At 39.2% G+C, this 20672-nt stretch overlaps 1 protein-coding gene across 3 annotated transcripts in view; it reads right to left on the bottom strand.

Annotated features, from left to right (window-relative positions):
* egflam (EGF-like, fibronectin type III and laminin G domains) overlaps positions 1-20361 on the bottom strand; it is a 31517-nt gene extending 11156 nt beyond the window's left edge. Inside the window, exons 1-10 of one of the 3 annotated variants that reach the window (XM_088076683.1) lie at positions 19739-20361; positions 13208-13317; positions 9947-10033; positions 9608-9634; positions 9242-9359; positions 8999-9134; positions 5816-5982; positions 1968-2033; positions 1516-1628; positions 1179-1426 (exon numbers count right to left, since the gene is read on the bottom strand). In XM_088076683.1, coding sequence (XP_087932809.1) covers positions 1179-1426; positions 1516-1628; positions 1968-2033; positions 5816-5982; positions 8999-9134; positions 9242-9359; positions 9608-9634; positions 9947-10033; positions 13208-13317; positions 19739-19844 — 1178 coding nt within the window. In that variant the 5' untranslated portion in view covers positions 19845-20361. The remainder of the gene's footprint in view (positions 1-1178; positions 1427-1515; positions 1629-1967; positions 2034-5815; positions 5983-8998; positions 9135-9241; positions 9360-9607; positions 9635-9946; positions 10034-13207; positions 13318-19738) is intronic. The other 2 variants (XM_088076682.1, XM_042488855.2) reach the window with 2 other exon arrangements.
* Between the last annotated feature and the right edge of the window lie 311 nt (positions 20362-20672).

The following is a 20672-nucleotide window of genomic DNA, read 5'->3' as shown; positions in this document are numbered from 1 at the left end:
CCATATAGCGGTAGTTAGGCCAGCCTAGGTTTGCTGCAGCTAATGACACGCTGTACATCATAATCAGAATGACAGCTTAAATTGATGTGGCATTTCACTGCTCCAGTCTCCATCTATTATTAAATAATTAGGTGAAAGAGCATGAAAAATAAACTGTAGGTAGCTTTTAAGTGAAGCAGAAAGCCAGGATGGAGAGACAGCAATCTAGAAATCAAAGAGGAGCCATAAAAACGATTGTGATTTTTTTTAGACAAATGAAACCTTCTTGATACCCATTTCTTTCTCTCTCCATAGGGAAACATCTGTACGTTCTTGGCTTAAAAAGGTAATTACAGCCTTAGAGCTGCTGATAAACAGAAGTGACATCTTATCAATCTTATGCTAATCTATATGAACAGATATCTGATCTGTAGGCAATGGTACAAGATTTTAGTTTTGGAAGCTTTCTGGTTTCTGTTGTAGCCCAAGTGGTATTGATCAGTCACGTTTGAGCATCAGATGAAGAGTGAAAGAGACGGATTGACCAATCTCAGAATCCACCTGCTATCATCACATAACGATTTAGATTTTTTTATTTTTGTATTTATCTGCACTCAAATGCAGTAATATCTGTTAACAGAAATTAGCAGAAGTGACCAGTGCACAGAAGGGGAAATTTTGGCCCCCACATCTGCTGATTACACTGAAAGTCCCCAAATGCTGGCTGTTGACTATTGACTTATCATTATTAAACCGATAGCTGATGGTTTCCAAGATTGATCAAATACAGATTCCTCTGGTAGAGCAGATATCAAGGTAAGATGCAGACGGGTATGGAGGCAGCATGGAGGCCAGTAAAAATGTTACAGTGTTGACTTCTTTTTTATATCTGCAACTTATTCAGTCTCTCTTTCAGGTCAGTGCAGACTAATATGGAATGATGTTGGAGCTGCTTGGACGGAGTCTGACCGTATTTTGTGTCCATCTGCCATTGGATCAAACCAGCAAAGGGGCTAAAATTGTTTTCTTAACCTCTTTGCTGGTTGGTGTATTTCCATCACCACAAAAAGCAAGAAATACCAACGACATGCAGAGTCATTTTTCCCAGTAGTCAGTACTGATTAAAACCTTTTCCATACAACAGCCAGATGTTGGTGGGTTTTTTGTCCAGTGGGAGAGGGTCTTAAGGTACATCTTACCTGGTAGTGGTTAGTGGGGCAGTAGTTGTGGTGTCAGTAGTGGTACTGGGCTCTGAGGTGGTTGAGAAAACCAGATCTGAGAAATCTGGGAGGATGGATGAGGTGGTGGAGGAAAGTGGAGGGGTAGTAACATTTGGAGGAGCGATGGTGTTCATACGGTAAACGACGTTCCAACCAGATGACGGATCAGGCCGCGAACGGAGCTGCGACTTCCTGTTGTCCTGGTTGATACCTGGGAATGGCTTCAGCTAAGAAAAGTAAGATGATTTGGATTAAGATTACATAAGCGTAAAAATGTTCAAGTATTCCTGTCCAGCTATGGTTTGTTATAACTTACCTCCTCAATAAAGACATCATAATCAGAGTCATCAACATCAAAGCCATCATCATCTTTGATCCCTGAATCTGTGATGTAACGGCCGTAATCACCGCTGCCAACTTCTGAGGCACCTGTTAAGAATTTCAAATCAGATACATGACGTTTAGTACATGCTTTTAAAGGTTTGAGTCTTTAATGACAGTTGATAAAAATTAATGAGGAAACACAAGTCAGTCATAAATATGTTATACTCTGGTCACAAAATGAAAATGACATTCAAAACAGCCCCAACAAAAAATAACAGTGGTTTCCCATTCATATGAAAGTTGCACGGATGGAGACATTGTAGATGATGTCTTTTGTGGTTATGACTGTTTTTCCATGATGAATGATCATGGGCTGGGGAATGTGACAACGTCTCACTGATGATCACAGGACAGACATTAAATAATAGTAACAGCTTCTGTAACCTGTTCGCCTGTGTCCAGACCGCTGCACCACGTACTGAAACGTGTCTCCTCGATACCGAGCGGCAGCTCATAATGTACAAAGACAAAGCCAGACAGTGAATACTGGGAGCATAGCATGAAATCAGTTTTAAGTTATCATCTGCAACTGTAGCTGCAAAAATGTTCCTCATAATAAACCTCAGCCTTAATTAATCAGTTAGCAGTAACTTGACTAGTTTTGGTTAAGATAAATTAAAGACATCCTTATTAGTCATTCCCTTTATTCCAACATTAGAGATGCGGAAAAAGGAACAAACAAATCGTTTTGAATGGCTCTTTTTAGTGTCCAGTATGCACCAGGTAGGCTGTCAAACATCCGAGTACACATGAATCTGTAACATAGACCAGCAATGGCACTGAATGAACGTCGAAGAAAGAACCATGAAGAGCCAACTCAATCGGACTCCAGTTGAGACTTACATCAGCCAAAACCAAAGGTGCATTCACTTGCTCCTTGGGTATTTGCTGTTTTTTTTTTCAACTTTGATGTCCATGGGCTTTAAGTTGTAAAGTGGAAACAACATGGACGCTACAAAGAAGAAGTTTTGTATTTCATTGCTTAAAATGTTTAAATGCAACGATAATGAAGAGCAAAGGAAACAGATCAGGTAAGTCAAGAAACATGCTTGGGGACACATTTTTCAGATGATTCACAACATGCAGCACAAGACTACAGAGGTAATTCTGACATCTGCTGCTTGGCCTTCAAAGAACATGGGGTGGGCAGCACCAGCTTCTGGGCATGCATGTACTATACTGGAGTGTCGTAGAAAACTGACACCATAATTTGCAAAAATTCTAAAAAATGTTCTATTTATCTGGTTTTTGTTTGCAAACCCATCATGTCACCCTATGTATTATGGCCTTGTATGTTCTCATCTGTCATGTCTTGCATCACTAAATATAAAAATAAAAAAAGTAAAAAGTAAATAAAAACTAAAAAAGAACCGCTCTGCCCATCACTATTAAACATACGTTTAGAAAGGCTACTTAGTCCTTGCATAAACGCGTGTTATATATTTGTTACATTACACAGAAGTTTTAATTTGACTCTTTAAATATATGGTATAAATAGATGTAAAAACAATAGCGTGCATGTTTGACAGCTCCCCTGCTGTCCACTCTACCTTGACAAAGCTTAATCTTATCTTACATAACAAACATCCCCTCACTCTTGTCTCCTTACTCCTTCATCCCTGATCCACAGTATCAAAAACTTTACCATGCTGTTAGGCCAGTTAGAGAATTGAAATATATTATATAGCTGTGCACTGATATGTGACAACTTATACAACATAGAAAATTGTTTAAAGAGTCAAAGATCTCATAGAAACCTGACTATTAGGCCTGAATGGAAGCCAAGATTTAGCTTGCTAATTAGCACACAGCCTAATAACATTAAGTCCTGAATACTGAGTGCTGGCATACAGGGAGGGGGGGGTGCCCAAAAAAGCCCTCAGCAGCAAACTAATCTTCTGTTGTGTAACAGTCCCCCTCAATCCATACCACCCTATTTCCAACCGCTATAAACACACACACACACACACACACACACACACACACACACACACACACACACACACACACACACACACAGAGGAATTGTCACAGAGAGACCAGAAAGAAAAGTATGTCAGTCAGTCAAGCCAACCCCTGCTGTTCACTCAGGCAGCGGTGCATTGTGTGTGTGTGTGTGTGTGTGTGTGTGTGTGTGTGTGTGTGTGTGTGTGTGTGTGTGTGTGTGTGTGTGTGTGTGTGTGTGTGTGCAGGGGCGTGGATGGGCAGAGTAGGGGTCTGGCATCCCGTCCTTAATCCTGTCTGATGAGACTCGGGCCTAACCCGCTTTTATCTCCTGCTTAGAAACCACGCTTCTCTATCTCGTTCGTTTCTGTCCGTCTGTCTCTCTGTGTCTGTCTCACCAACTCGTTTTATCTTGTTTCATTTGACTTTCATTGACATTATTCCTACCAACCTCTTTCTAATATTACCTCTCACTCGCTGTGTCTTTCTCTTCTAGCTTGGTCTTTCTGTCTCCGAACAGCCTAGCAGGACTTAAGGCACTTAATTCAATCAGAGCAGTTTACACCAGTTTGACAGCTCACAGAGTGTCTGAAGCAGAAGCTGCCTGCCCACATGGCTTTCTAGAGCCAGCAGTGTGGTCTGTAGGCCACAGTAAAAAAAAAAAAAAAAACAACTCTGGATAATGTGATTGTATCTCCATGGCTGTTTAATTTTATTAGTCAGATGTAGCATTTTACTCTTTAAGCCACAAGCATCCACTCACACAAGCATGAATCTGTAGGTGAATTATTTGAATGTCACAGTCCTCATTCCATTAAGATAATTACTGCTATTACTACGCCTGCATGTTTGTGTGTGTATGGTACACACCTGTATGAATGTGTATGTGCTTGCTTTAATATCAATCAGTCCCAAGTGGCCCCCTCCCCCATCCCCACCACCAGCACTACATCAAAAATAATAAAGTAAATGACTCTGTTGCTCTACATCTCCATCATTCAGGGCTCTACTGACACACTGACAGGTGCTGTCCTACATTCAGGCTCAGAGAGACAAACTGTCAGACTGCAAACTGTGTTTCTGTGTCAAAATGAATAGACTAAAATTAATTTATTCCTTCATGGTGATTTGAAGAAGTTGTGTTAGTCTCTCAAAGATAAACAAAACTGAAAACATTCAGGAATTTGGAAAAAGCATATCCCAAATCACAAGATTTTTGACTGTCATATTGTGGAATTGCATGTGATGAGACGGCAAAAATATGCTTCATCTCTGAACCAAAAAGCTAATGTCAGATTTTCATTACAAAAACAGAAAAGGATCTAGTAGGAGTGGAGAGGTTAAATATGATGATAAAATAAAGTTAGAACATTATGCAGAACGGTTAACTTTACATGTTGTTGCTCTCAATACACCGAATGCTGTTTTTTTACAATAACTTCCGGGTAGAGAACTCCCACAACACGTACATAAAATCAAACAGCGCTGAGAAAACAATGCCTCAATTGATAAGTTTTAGTCACAAATGTCTACCAAAAAGAATCAGAATTTAGAGTGTAAGTCATATTCAGAACATTTTCCCTGCTTTATCTTGGTGACAAAAACGGTAATTTACTTTGCAGAGCACAGGAGTGTCTGGTCTGCCACTGCCTTGATTGGTTAGTTTGTAAAATAAAATACATTTCCCCCTGTTTTTGCCCTGTCCACAGCAGTACAATGCTTAGCTTCCTCTTCCAGCAGATTTGGTTTATCAAAGACATTAGCAAAGAAACACAGTATATATAAAAAAGCACAGGAGTAAAATGTCAGATAGGTCAAACCACTGTGTGTATCTCTTTAAATGTTACAGTTACGGCTTAAAATAATACAGAAATCAACAAGTTTTTTCATTTTTTTATATCTCCGCAATTGCAATCAACTACCAGTTGTCTACCCAGGAGTGTCGTTGTTAGTGTGACGTTAACGATGCCTTCGCCGTAATTTAAAGAAACTTTAAAAAACCTTATCATTGCTTTACAGTGCTGGGAGAAAACTTTGAATGTCTCCACAGTAATGTTGGGATTTCTACATTGTGGTTAAACATGATAAATGTGTTATTGTGAGGATAAGTTTGGTGATGCAAAAAAAAGCATAGTCTGTTTAGTTCTGTGTGGGTGTGGGTATTGTTGAAACTAAACTGAAACTGACTTTGTTTTGAAATGTGGTTGAAACCAGACTAACAAGGGAGCAAAGCCTTCCTGGCTGTCACATCACAGCCTGTCGGCTCAGAAATCAACTTTCAGCCCTACCGAGAGTGCGCACGGGGTTGTTGATGTTGCTGGGTGGGCTGACTCCGTGCATGTTGGCCGCCCTGACAACAAACTGGTACTCTGTTTCCGGTAGTAACCCCTTCAAAACCATGGAGTTGGTCTCGATAGGCTCACGGATATATGTCCACTCCGTGTCCATTTCTGGCCTGTGAAAGACAAGACACACAAAAAGATCTTCTTTTTTCTTCTGATATTTCAATTACTAACATGATTTATACAGTTCTTTGAATTTTGATGGCTGGTAACCAGCAAGAAAGCCATCACACCAAATGCCGATAGCAAAACCTGGTTTAAATTGTGTGGACAGCCGAGCAGCCAGAAGAATATGCCGGCATTGTTTGTGTCTGCAAACCACAGATACTTCACATTGTATGTTTTAATACATTTTTACACACAAAACATGAGTGTTTTTCTTTTTCTGTTTTCAAAGAGGATGATGATAATGATTTTTTAAAATGTTCTTTGTTTAAAATTCTGATGTGATCATTCACTTCATTGTTTTCCTCCTGCTGTCGTGTGTCCCTGATAATGTAACAAAAAATGATTGCAAAGAACGCAATTACTAGAGACTGTGAGTCAATGTCACACAAATGCTGAATAACTTTTCAAAACAAAACAAAATGAGCAATTGATTGAGATGTTTGTTTCTTTAAATGTTTTCATGTTACTATTTTTGAGGCTCTTTAAGTCTTAAAGCGTTATTTTCTGCTTTAATCACAGCGTTGTTTTGAAAAGTCGAGCAAAAAACAATATGATGAACTTCTGAACTTTTTTTTTTTTGCCTATCATCTCCAGCTTCCATCTCCAGCTGCCATTTTTGTGTGCTGTTTCTGAGCGCCTGGGGCCACAACTATCTGTTGAATAGAGTCATCTTCACCACCAATCAATGTCTCTCTTCAGCAAGCCATGCTTTGATGTAAGGGGAGACATATTTGCCTCTGAGATGGCCCTTTTGTGTGGAAAATGTGCCTGCATGCAAAAACAGACACTGATTCATGTCTCCTCTGTCACAGTAAGTGACAGTTTGTCTGCCTCTGTCTCTTTCTCTTTGTCTCTCTCTTTGTTCAGTCGCAGGGTGTTAACTCTCCACCACGAAGGGCAAACACTGTTGTGTTGCTTAAGCTTGTTTCCTTGTATATCTTTACAACTTTATTTCGTATTTTCTTTAAATAATTCTTAAGGAGGCATTTTTAATTCATATCTGCTTTTTTTTATTTGTGTCTAGCAAATCAGCAGGACTGCAAGCAAATGATTTCTGACCTCCTCGACATTCTAGCCTGAGGACTCGTCCAGACATGGGAGGTTCTTTGTGTGTGTGTGTGTGTGTGTGTGTGTGTGTGTGTGTGTGTGTGGCTTGACACAACTAGACAGAGAATGAAATTCTTTTTTTGTACACGTCCCATTATGGTTAGTCATGTCAAAAACACAAATGGTTACATTAAACAGACCAGCACAGACCTCACAATATCCACTGTGAGACAGAGCTGTGTATTTTGTATCATAGTAGTGCGATGATGAGTAGATGTGCAGGGTTTAATTTGGGCAGCAAATACACTTTATTTGCTTTCTTGCTGAGAGTTAGGGCAGAAGATCGATACCACCTGCAGAGCTTAGCTGAGCATAGAGACTGGAAGGAGCAGGAAACAACAAAGTGAATACTGTAAGTATTTCCAAACATCTCACACCATTGCTTTAAGATACCAGTATTTAAGTGGGTGCACCATGATATAAGAGGTTCATTTGGTCTGGGCTGAGGATAAAAAAATGATACCATATTGCATTTTAGTTCTGGTCTGGTTCCTGTGCACACTGACTTTTTACAAGCAAACCAAGAGGAGTAAGTTATCCGGACTGAAGGGGAACTTGTTGATTGGACAGTTTTGCTAATCTTGTATCAACAGGACCAACGTGGGGGAAATATAATTCTTACTGACAAAAGTTGATATAGCACTTTAATGCTTCTGATGTCACCCGCATGTTGTGAATACTGACTAACAGGTTTCTCGTACAGTCCAGTTTTGGGGTTAATTACTGTGGGCCGATGTCACACACTTTTATATAATGAACTTACAAGATATGCAGCATCGAATACAAGCACTGCAGTTTAAATAGCTTTTGACCTGTTAATCAGGGAAAATACCTACACTGATGTGCATGCACGTTACCATGGTTTGTGGTACTCTAGATCAGTTTTAAGACCACTTTTTTAAGGTTTGGATTCAACAGCATATTTAACCAGTCTTGTCTTGGTCTCAGACTCAGGATTTTATCTCAAGACCAGTCATGACCATAACACTAATGCAATGCCTTTTGATTCTTTAATCAAGACAATATGGCAATTAAAGACGCAAATGAAGAGGAATCTTGATTTTATTTCTCTCTCTTTTTATGTGGGAATGTATATCGTTTAGATCAGTTTGTGGAGTGCATATGGCTTACATGTTCAACATTTTATCATGAGAGTGTGATGCAGTGTGTGACTCGCACTGGTCGACTCAGTCTTAAGCCCTCAAAGTCTTGGTCATGATTTGGTCTCCATTTAGGTGGTCTTGACTACAACACTGTGATGGTTAAAAAATGATCTGTACAAATAGGTTTGCTTTCACACCACGACCGCAGCACAGTCTGCTTTGGAGCAGACCGAGGCTGACATTTTCATACAGTCTTGGTTTGGTTGTTTTGTGTGCACAATTTGATTGGCAGCTTCATACCAGCCCAAATGAACCAAACAAACCAGGCAAACTGACCTAAGTGAAAGCATCCTCAATCTCTATTGGTCTATTTTTTTTACCAAATGTGGTATTTTTAGACACCTCTGCATGCCGACTATAACTTGGAATTGATTGATGCTTAGCCCTACACAAGCATATGTAATGATGGACCCATCAAGCGGTCACTGTGGTTAAAGAAGGATGATGAAAAAAGGCTTTTTACTCAGGCCTGTTCTTTGCCACAATGACATGGCCACCGGAGGCAACACTTTACCTGGTAATATGAGCTGGTTTGATGGTGTGTGACCTGTGTGTAATTAAGTGAAATTGTATAAACCTGTAAATGTGCGTCAGCAGCAACACTGTGCTGGTGATGTCACAAACGGCCAGTTTGATAGACATTCAAAGTTTCATTAATTGCTGTCTTTGGGCTTGTCCCCCAGTGACTGACCTGATGTAAGCCACCAGGAAGTGAAGGACAGGTGCGCTACCCTCACTCTCTCCTTGCTGCCATGACAACGCCAGCTCTGTGTCAGATACAGCCATGACAACGGGCTGAGTGGGGGGCGACGGGGGCATGCATGTGTCTAATGGCACAGAAAGAAATTGAATTCAGTGGTAGATATTAACAATGCTACAGTAGAAATAATAGCACCAGCTATAAAATGGATTCCCATTATTCACATGCTCTGACCATGTGGGGCAGTGCTGATGTCTCTGGGCATGCTGGGTCTGCCCTCCCCTGCCCAACCGTACGCTCCAACTGTGACTCTGTACTTGGTGTTCATCTTAAGGTTACCAATGTCCACATCCTGGAGGACAACATATGGATGTTTGGGGGTAAAGATACACATAGATATGGTGATGTAAACAAGAGAAAGAAAGGGGAAAATAAAGAACAAAGAGAAGGAAAGATGGTGGGAGAAAAGAAGGAGAAGACTGAATTATTGATTTTCTTGTAGATTTTTGAGTGTAAAGTATAAATCAGACATAAATGTAAAGGGTGTTAGAAAGCAGTGACATGGTCTAATTCAGTAAAGGAAAGCTAAATGATACTCACAAAGCTTGCTTGTCCATCAAATTGCCCCTTTTGAGAAAATGAGAGCAGAGGTATTTATAAATGTTTGAGTGTATCACAGCGTGGACATAATTTTAATTGCTATCCAAAACAATAACAATCAAGATCATGTGAGTGATGTTGTTTTACATTTTGTATAGAAAGTGGGAAAAGATTTTCCTGTGCGAGTTGATGATAATGGATTTAATGGTCATTGTCACCAAATAAAAGGTTAAGGCTCCAATGTTTCTATATCTGTAATCTTATTGTAAAAAAAGTAACAATAACAATAATAATAATTTCAAACACAAATCAGCAAAGTTGAAAAGTCTGTGAACTCACAGTGGTCAGCATGTCCAAGCTGAGAGGCACCTCCACCAAAGATGCTGTTCCCATTGGACGACCACTTCTCACCTCTGTGTAGAAGACCTGAAACACATCCACGCACGGTCAAAGAAAAAGACACAAACAAACAACTTATGAAAATGTCTCAGATTCTTACTGTTTCATTAAAAGTCAAAATCAGCAGTGTTGGGTTTAGCAGGCATTCATAGATTTGCTATGTCGGATTAAAGAACATTTTTTAACCCTTCAGCTCATACATCGTCAAGTCATGGCTGTGACAATGTTAACATGACATAATTAGGAAGAAATGGGATTATTTATGAACTTCCAAAGTGATTGGACAAATGAATGCACATGTTTATCTGTGAGTCGTGGGGAAGCTAGGTAGCTGACTAATCCTCTTAGTGCAGACATATGGTCAAAAGCAGAGCACACACATACACTCGTACTGATCCACACTTTGTTAATGGTTGATTCAAAACAAACACAAGAGAGAGGAATTAAGTGAGGTAACTGGGCTCCGGTAAGACATTACATCTCATCAAAAAACAGAAAAACACTGAAAATACAAATGGACACTTGGATGGACACTTAAAAGTCATGACAGACTCCTTCAATTCAGCTTTCAGTCCATTCTGCAACTTCAATATTCAGAGTACAAATCTGCTTATGCATATCACTAAACTTATGTTCATTATGTTTCCAGCAGCAAAAGTAAATCCCACTTCAGCACTCGAAGCACAGAGTGGAGCAAACATTTATTGACAAGACAAGAAATAATGCTTTGTGACCACATCTCACAGAGCTATATTGCCCCTCGAAAAGCATAAATTCGGCAGTGAAGGGGTTCCATAAAAACACCAGAATTTTTGAAATATCAATCTAGCCCTCAAGGCCATCTTGCTGGACAGTGGATTTGACAGGCACTTTGAAAGCAGGAACAAAATGTGGGGAGGGAAATGGGAATTTGTTCGTGAAAAAAGAGAGGACATTTGATTTATGACACATCTGAGAAGTTGGTTTTTTTTATGTTTGCCAGGTCGGAAACCTTTCTATGCATTTGGAAACAGTTCTGGAAAGGAATATGATGGGGTATGTTTTTTAGCCTGCTGTTTTTAAAGCTAAATAGTTTCTTTTTCACTCCGTTTTGAACATTTTTTCACTCTCTGTATTGCAAGTGTTGCCTCAACAATTCTTTAAATTTTGGTGGGTGGTGACCAGCAAGAAAGCCATCACACTGAAACGGCTGCTGGCAAAACCCGATTTAAACTGTGTGGACAGCCAAGCAGCCAGAAGAAAATGTTAACGTTGTTTGTGTCTGCAAACCACAGATACGTCACCCTGCATGTTTTAATACAAAATACAGATATACAGATAGGATGGTAATGGTGGGTATGCATTAATAATATATAGAAAATGGAAATTAAGTGTATGTGAGCAGTGGTGAAGTAGATGATTATTTTAGGGAAACTGCTGTGTGGAGATAATTTTGGCAAAAAAAGTATTTGAGTCACTGTTTCTGATGTGACATAGTTCTGATTACATATATGAGCTGACTTGGTCATCTGGAGGTGAAGGGGATGGTGAATAGCATGACACCTCGCCAGCTACCAAACTGTAGACAGCTGTTTGAGACTAACAAACAACAAAATCGGTTGTTTTTTAGCAGGAAATTAGCAACACGTCCAGCTGTGAACTGTGCCACCAAAACCAGGTATTTCAGGCCAAAACATCTTTTCTTAACTATAACCAAGTGGTTTTTTGTGCCTAAACATAACCACACATTAACCACAGCGCTGTTGTAAGATTCGACATATCCGCTACATAATAACAAACAAATGTTACAGATCTATGGTTTGCAGAAGTGTACAATGATAACATTTATTCTGGTGATTGGGTTGGTATGGAGCATCTCACCAGGACTAAGATGAACTATATGTCAAATAATAGAAATGGAAAAAAATGTGTTCTCATAAGATGCAACTCATTGCATATGTAGTTGAAAGGTCTTGTTGGTGACTGTCTGTTAACAGCCAACAGCTTGTCATCCCAAATATTTTTCAATCACAAATGTAGCTGTCACACTGAAATGAAAATTATACAGAAGGTATTTCTACAATCTTAGGAATAAAGGTTATAACTTTAATTATGTAGGGCTTTTTGGATTGATGGAAATTAACTACATTACCCATAGGTCTCTCTCCCACTGGTCATGGTTTTACTCTCACCAGTTAGCCTGCGGCCAAAAGGCGGTCACGAAGCTTCTTAACGGCCGCAGCTTATGGGGTCCAGCACTATCCATAACACTGATGGTCATATTTTTACAGGGAAGAGATTCATTGAAATCACAACTTCTACAGCCTACTAGTTCAATGCTGATGTAAGTTTGGGAACCGAAAAATCAGAAAGTACTTGGTACCCAGAAAAAAATAAAACAAAAAATAAACTATTTTGGCAGACCATGTGGAATAGTATGGCATGAAGTGATGTTAAAGATATCAGCTTTGTGAGAACATAAATGAAATAAACTGATTAAGTGGATACACCTACATTTTAAAAACTATTTGAAGCATGAGTTAACATATTTAACATACATATAACATATTTAAGGGTGAGGAGCTTTTTTTTGAAGAACTCAGTCTTCAAAAAAGGGTTCTTCAGAGACAAAAATAGTTCTAAGTAGAACCTTAACTCATCAGGGAGAACTGTTTTGGAACCCTTATTAGAGTTCACCTGTTATTATTTAATGGAATTGTTTAATGTGCTCACACATTAAACATGTACAAAATAAACGGCCAGGATGCATTTCAGTACTAAACAAAGCAAAGCAGGGTCTGGATCAGAAATCACTCTACATTTTCTCCTGTTCAATAGTTTTATCATAATTTAAATGACTGTGTGGAGGTTTGAAGCTACAAGTGCAAAAATTCATTACATTCACTTTCTATGTGGGTGTATGTATATATTTAATTAATTACAGGATAGGTTTAAATGAATCAGGAGGATGATTCATTAATATTCAATGATTTATGAGGAAGGGGCGGGATTAAATTTTTACTTCTTTTAATGTCTTTCGGAATATGTAAACCAAGTCATCATGTGTTTGACCATTTCTTTTGCTTTATGACTTTCATTGTCTGTAAACATTACTTTCTTTTTTGTTTGTCTGCTTTTGTATAATGATTTCTCTGTTTCCTTTTTTTCTATGTTCAAAATAAATCAAAATCAAATCAAATCAAAATCACAGTCTGTGAATACCTTGTATCCAGTGATGGTGCTGACGTGTCGCCGGGGCATCTTCCATCGCACACTAAAGGCGGTGCAGTTGACTGTCTCCAGCTGGATGTCTAAAGGAGGACTCAGGCGATCTGGTTCACACAAACACACACACAGACATAATCAGTAAGGGGAACAGATGAATCACGAGGGATAAAGCGTATGTGTAGGCAACTATAATCTATAGGCTGCAATGACTTATTGAACCAGATACAATTAATGTTAGATTTATTGTATATGGCCTGTTACTTTATTGTTTGATCACTTTCAAAGCTGTCATCAGTGCAGATTCTTAGCAGCAGCAGGCAGAAGGAAAAACCCAAACAACAGACCCATAAAGTTACCCACTTTGGCTGGTGAGCACAGTGAAGCCAGTTATTTCATTCAAGTGTTGGTGGACCCAAAAACTGAGCAAAAATGGCTGATCCCTCATCATCCTCTGCCGCTCTTCCTGAGGTTTCTTTCTCTATTTTTTTCCCCCGTTACAGGGCTTCTTTTTAAGGAGTTTTTCCTCAGGAGATGTGAGGGTCTAAGGGCAGAGGGATGTCGTACGCTGTAAAGCCCTCTGAGGCAAACCATGTTTTGTGATAATGGGCTCTATAAATAAAATTGACTTGACTTGATGTTACTCTGAATATGCTGTACATCTAAATATGTAGCTGCTTGCTAACATTCATCGCTGCAAGTACATCAGTGTTTTCTGATGCTACTGAGTGGGCAACAAAGTCTCAATGTAGATTTAATTAAAAAAATTAAAATTAAAAAAAAAATAGAATTTCAAATAGAATTTTTTAAATCTTCTGTGAAGATTATTTTTATAGATAAAGTATTTAAGTAGAGAGATTTAGACAGTATAAATTGAAAACTAATTTTATTATCAGAATAATTAAAGAAACTGATGCTTGTATATAAACGGAGTAGATCCATGAGTTTGAACAAAAGCAAGTCTGCTGCAACATTTTTCCACACAGCCAATGATAATATGAACTGAACCTATGCTGTGTTTCACATTATAATCTTTTTGATGAGTAAAAAAGGCCCATTTAAAACAGCATTATCTGCAGCTCAGTGGACCTCTAATATCAACTGACTGACATCAAATATCATTATTTTTGTGGTCTGTTATTAAATTCTGGGTGCTTCTGTGACACTTCAAAAGATTGTGATTGCACCTCCAGCATCCAAGTGTGGACTGAAAAGCCTCTTATAGAAGAAAGAAAGAGAAAGAGATCTGGAGCTATAGATCATAAACAGCCCTGATGACCTCTTGTATATTCATTACATGGCTTTAATGGAGAAACAGGAGAAGACAAGGACCCTCTTCGCCTTATAGTCATGCACTTAATGCCATTACATTTACACAAAGTAGAGGACTGTTTGATCCAGAGCATGAAGAACCTCCTTGATGCTGTATAACAGCTAAGCAGGTATTATGAATTTATATTATTTATGACTTTATTTATCCGTGATTTAAGAGTAGATTCTGATATGGCCCAAATAACAGAATTCCCTGGTGTTCACTGACACTGGGATCACAAAGGTTAATATGGCAAAGCAGACCTTTGTAAATTGAAATCTCATGTAGCTACAGCGCTGCTCTTTTCCACTTTTCTTTTTTCTCTCCTCTTTATGTCTTTTGACTCCCATCTTCTACTTCCTATGCCGACCTCTCTCATGTCCTCCTGAATCCTCTCGACATCTCTTCTGCTTTTTCGAACCCTTTTCCCCGCTCTTCCGTTTGAGCGGATAATTCAATATGTCAGCCGAATTCCCGCGATCATCCACATCTCCCCAGGGGAGCGGCCCGGCGAACGTGTGGGTGAGCTGAACTCACAGAATTAGAGCGGATAGAGAGGGGACTTCTTAAAAGTCATTTTTATGTCCATCAACATACAGAAGATTACAGTGGTGCCTCGTGTGTACCTAAAGTCTGGGTAAAATCTTAATACTCAGAGTGACTGGAGTGAAAATATAAATATGACTCCTGAATATTTTGACATGAACCCCTGAAACTAGTGATTATTTTTGGCAGGCAAGGCTAGACCCTGCTCCTGTGTCTCCTCAGGTAGAAACTACAGATGCTGTTCTTAAACGTTTTTTTAGGGGGAGGTGGCTAACGATTTTTTACGAGCTTTGTATCATAACATTGTGGCGGGTGTGTGTAAGGGAACTGGGGTAAACTGGCCCCCATCTCAAAAGCGCCCAGCCAATTTTTTCGTGGTAGTCAAAGAGAGAATTACAACTTCCAGGTCAGTCATGTGATGCGATTGGGCCCAAAAAGACTTTTCCCCATAGACTTACATTGTGAAAAAGACATTTGCCTACTTCTCACATAAAATATTTTCATAAACATATTTTTCTTGTACTATTAAACTATAATTAGAGATTTTTGTTACCACTGGGTCTTTGGACAATTGGAAAACAAAATTATTTCAATTTTTCCATATTTTTTATACATAAGAGGAAAAAGTATAAATTGTCTGCAAGTTTGATGTTAAAACATTGTGATAACCTTCTGTACTAACTGGTAAGATGCCATTAACAAGTACTCTGTGACCATTTTAACTCAACAGCTCTGAATGTATTTAAGTCTGCGTCTCTTATTAAAATCCAGAATCACTCAGCTTCGATTCACACAGGCCTGCTAGCGATACTTACCATCATGAGCTTCTGGTGACAAGGGTCAGAAAAAGACTAATCTATACATCAACAGCTCAACTTTTAAAAAAAAAAGAAAACATCTTCACTACATATCAGCTGCCATCGTTACTGTGGCTTCCACTCGAGAGTAAGACCCTGAAACTCCACTTGACTGATTAATTGGCCTTTTTCACAGAAGACATTTTGACTTTTCACAATAGAAAAAGCACAGGTGTAAATAATGCAATTTATGACGGCTGAAACCCATGTAACTGCTTCGATCTCAGGTTCCAGGTATCCTGCACGCACGCTCGCTCACTGTCACTCTCACTGGAGCACTTCAATAGCACAGCGCCATCTTTAGTGTCATTACTAACACCTGTGCTTTTCCTACGATGACAGGTCAAAATGTCTGCTGTGAGAAAGGCGCCACAATCTTGTTTTTTATCGTAACCTAGGGTAGCAAAGAATCACAAAAAGTCAATCTTGCTGGTTTACTACTCTGTCAACAACATGCTTTTACTTATGTTCAATCAACAGAACAATACAGAAGACTTACTCCAGACTTACTTCAGTAAGTCTAAGTAATCTACAGTAAGTGTAGAAAGACAACTGAAATATTCAATGTGTGCGCAGGCAGTCAGAGTGTGGATGTGGGGCAGACAGAACACAACTCGCTGCAGGAGTTGAAGTTCGTTTGTTGTATGAAATACACAAGGAAAAAGATAAGAAGTTCTCCCCACAATCGGTGACTAGAAAGCATTTATCCCGATCTCCCAAATGCATATTTTTACGGAATCTCATCTGATAACGATTGCCAGCTGATCGATGAAGGCTTTCTTGTTTAATTTTCATTTAGGTCATTGCCCACTCCATATACAAATGGAGCAGATGAGGCTAGGTGTAAATTTCTGCAATGTATACTGGAGACAACTGTTCAGAAAAAAGGCCACAAGAGCCCAGTGTGAGGAAACTGAGCACTTTAATGCTCTCTTGAAAAAGAATAAAGCAACAGCTGCAGCATCTCATGCACAACACAAAGAAACACACAAAGGCCATTTCCAAATCTAACCAGCACACCACATTAGCAAACTACCACGATCTCCCAAATCCAAAAATGACATTTTGGCAGATAATCATTTTCAAACTAAAATCAACTAGCCAGCACTCTCTGAAGGACAAACTATGTAATGGAGACACTCTTTCTGCATTACCTCAAACATATTTTTGGCAATTCTCTACAGCAATATCACTTATTTGTTGACATATAGACCGATATTAATGCATCTGCAATAAGCTGATATCGGTCTAGTTTTAGGCCAAATGTCTCTTACAACATCTTAACACACAGTTCAGTTTCAGCTTCAAACATGTAAATATTGAACCTTTTCACCTCCACCAACCCAGCTAGCAATTTTTGGTTCTAAAAATGTTCTTAATGCAATGCAACCAATGTAATGTTTTAGTAACATTTTCAGCCGTTTGCTATTGGTATTCCTCCTAAAGTTAGGGCAACATTCTCAATAAACATCAAAAAATGTTAACATATCAGTTACATTACATTTTTATTTATCAAAAGAAAAAGTTCTGTAACCTCAGTCCTCAATCACATGTTCTGAATGTTGCTTTGAAAATGGTCTTTCTTTGCTCTCATGTAACATTAAAAACATTATAATCTGTCACCTCATATCATCATCATAATATCATAATATCATCAAAACATCCTCAGAATGTTGCAGTTAAAATGTTATGTATTAGTCAGCATTTGACTTTAAAGAAACATTATTTTAAATGAGAAACATCCTTAAAACGTTCTTTAAACATTAGATTAAAATGTTTTCTTTAAAACATTATTGTAACTTGTAGGTAAAGTTAGCCAATGTTGTGGCAATGTTCCCTGCTAGCTGGGAAGGTTATGTTTTCTGTTCAGTTTGTTAGCAAGATTATGAAAAAGCCGCTGTCCTGATTTCCACAAGACTTAGTGGAAGGATGTAGCATGGGGCAAAGAAGGACCCAGAACATTTTGGAGCAGATCTGAATCACAAAGCAGAAACACAAAGTATTTTTCACTTTCATGTGTTTTTCATTGACATGAAGGAGGAGGTCAGCGCTGTCCGAGTGCCCCTCCAGTTTTATCTGTTATGGGGTGTTGACAGGAGCTTTAAAGCTGTTTCAGGCAGTAACTTTTCATTTATGTAGAGATTTTAGTGCTTCAGACACATTTAATACCTCTCTGGCCAAAAACAAACACCTGCTCTATTGCTCTGATTCTATATCTTCACTTTCAGAGGTCAGCTGTGTAGAAGCGCTGCTCTTTAAAAGGTCTGACTCATCAAAAGTGAATGACCACTAAGACACATGCTGTATGCTGCTCTTCAGTATGGCTTAGGGAATGATATATAAAAACTGAATCTATATTTTCATTGTCTTATTGTTTGTATACTGATTGACATGACAGAGAGGGTTTGATTTAAAAGATTGCCATAACAAGTCACTGGCATAAGTTTAGATCTTTGTTACAGTAACTGTAAGAAAATAAAACTACTGAATAATTCTATAAATAATTCAGCAGCTTATTCTAACCGGGGAGGAAGCTGTCAAAATCTGGAAAAAGTGAGACCACCTAGGGGGAAAGAGATGTCATTCACTCTTAACTCTTTCCTAGTACTACCAGCTTTGTTGTGTAAAGGCTGATGTGATTCATGTGGACATGGAGCCCTGTTGACATCCCCCCTCCTCCCTCACAACGACGCCTGAAAGACCTCCAGAAAAAACAAAAAAACAAGTACAAATGTCACTAGAAGTCATAAAGACAGAACTACAGCCGTCCTCTGCATGGCAGTCCCAACCGTGGCGAGCTTTCTGTACTGACAGACAGAGGTAATAGTCAGCCGGCTGTAGCCTCTGGGTCCGAAAGAGTGAGGGAGAAATACGACAGACAGTCAAAGAGACTGACAGCAAGAGAAAAAGGAAGTGATGGAGAGAGAGAAAGAGGGGGAAAAGGGAAGAAACTGGAATGGAAAAAGCGTTCAGGGTGACAGGATATCAAAGAAAGGTAGAGACAGGGGAAAGAGAGAGACACAGTGGAGATGACGAAATCAACATCCAGGGATTTTCTGCCCAAAGAACCACATTGGCAAGTTTGTCAGTGGGTGTGCTGTGTAAAGCTGAATATTTGTCTCTTTCTCTCTGACAGCTATTGAAATATTATGGAAAATGTATAAAATGCATGGACAGTTATTAACAACACAATTTCCGAAAAAAAGAAAGCACACATTTTGCCATTTTCTGTCTCTTTACTCTGTGCAAAAGTCCTGCCTCAAACTTTAAAGTGTTATATTACAGTTATTGTGGAAAATAATTCGCTTCGCTGATTTCACTTGAAATGCAGTTTTGTGCTTCTGTTCATTGACTAGAAGCACCTTGCAGAAAGAGGAGTGGGAGACTTTTTCGTACGTTTTTTTTAACATAACATGCTGCTCAGTAGCTTTTGTTAAAGAATAATCACATCTGTGCTCTATGCATTGTGGTGTAATACAGATTACATGAAGGTGAGGTTAAATGTGGCATTTTCCAATAATCAAACCTCATATTTCCCACCCTTTGTCGACATAAACTAGAGCTTAAAGGGTTTAAAAAGTTAAAAATGGTCACTGAGATTATTGTGAATTAATGCTAAAATATTACGTTTCATGCAACAATTCAAATGTGTTGTGATAAAGTTTTAAAGCTGGCTTTATGATGCTGGTCTAATCAAACAAATGGAAAGATGAGCACACACAAATGCTGCCCTCACCCACAATGTTTCAGTATAAAGGAATATCATTATTGTTGTTATTAGTAAATGTGACATAAAGGTCAGAGTGAACTCACCAGATCTCCGAACATTTGATCGTCTTGCACCAAAGCAAACGCCGGCTGTGCATACTGCAAAGAGAAGTAAGTATAAAAGACTCCTTTCCTTACATGTAGATTCCATGTCTTCTGGTCGGACGTTCAAAACGGTCAAATGTTCATTTTATCACACAGTCAAACGCGTCTGTAACTGTAAATACAAGTATCCTCCGTGTTAATAAAAGTTTTCTGAAATAAAAATCCTTTTTTTTAGCCAGATTTTGGCGCAAACGCCATTCGAGGACAGGCACAAACTGCCCGAGAGGAAAGGGCAGCTCCGGTTTGACACTGATAAGATTACAGTCTGCAAAAGATCAGTGGGTTGGACACATTAACGGACGGACAGACAGCCACTGTGCCCCCAACAGGCGCGCTGACAGACGATGGAGAGGGTTGTCCCGACAGTTCGCGCGTAATGCGCTACGACTAAAACAACTGAATGGTGGGCACGATCATTTTTACGCATGAACCTCGCTTTCGTGTCACGCTCCGGTCCGCGTCTTAGACAACAGATGAGATGGACAGCGAAGTGCAGGAACGTGGGGCCATTTAGAGCTAAGAGGATAACGAGCTTCTAATCCGCACACTGGACACAGATGGAGAGCGTGTCTTGACGCAGAAGTAGGGGAGCTGCTCAGGCAACAATGTACTCTGTGTGTTTGCGCGCGTGTGTGTGGGCGTGTAATTGACTGTCTGTGTGTACAACAATGACCAAAGGGGGTAAAACAATGAATGCTTTAATTAATGCCCCCCGAAGCAATTGCACGCTCATTAATATGTGACTGCAACTGATTATGTGTTCATTAGTGTGGTCTCAACCTGAAACAAAGAAGGAAAGTTTGAACGCGAGGGGTGGTCCGTGAGTGTTTGAACTCACAATGTGCACGTGCGCGCACGCGAGGGAGACAGAACA

Source organism: Plectropomus leopardus, chromosome 4 (genome assembly GCF_026936395.1).
Source record: "Plectropomus leopardus strain MGB_pleo_1.0 chromosome 4, ASM2693639v1, whole genome shotgun sequence".
Lineage (NCBI taxonomy): Eukaryota > Metazoa > Chordata > Actinopteri > Perciformes > Serranidae > Plectropomus > Plectropomus leopardus.
The sequence above is the reverse complement of the archived record's forward strand: the minus strand, read 5'-3'. Positions and strand labels throughout refer to the sequence as shown.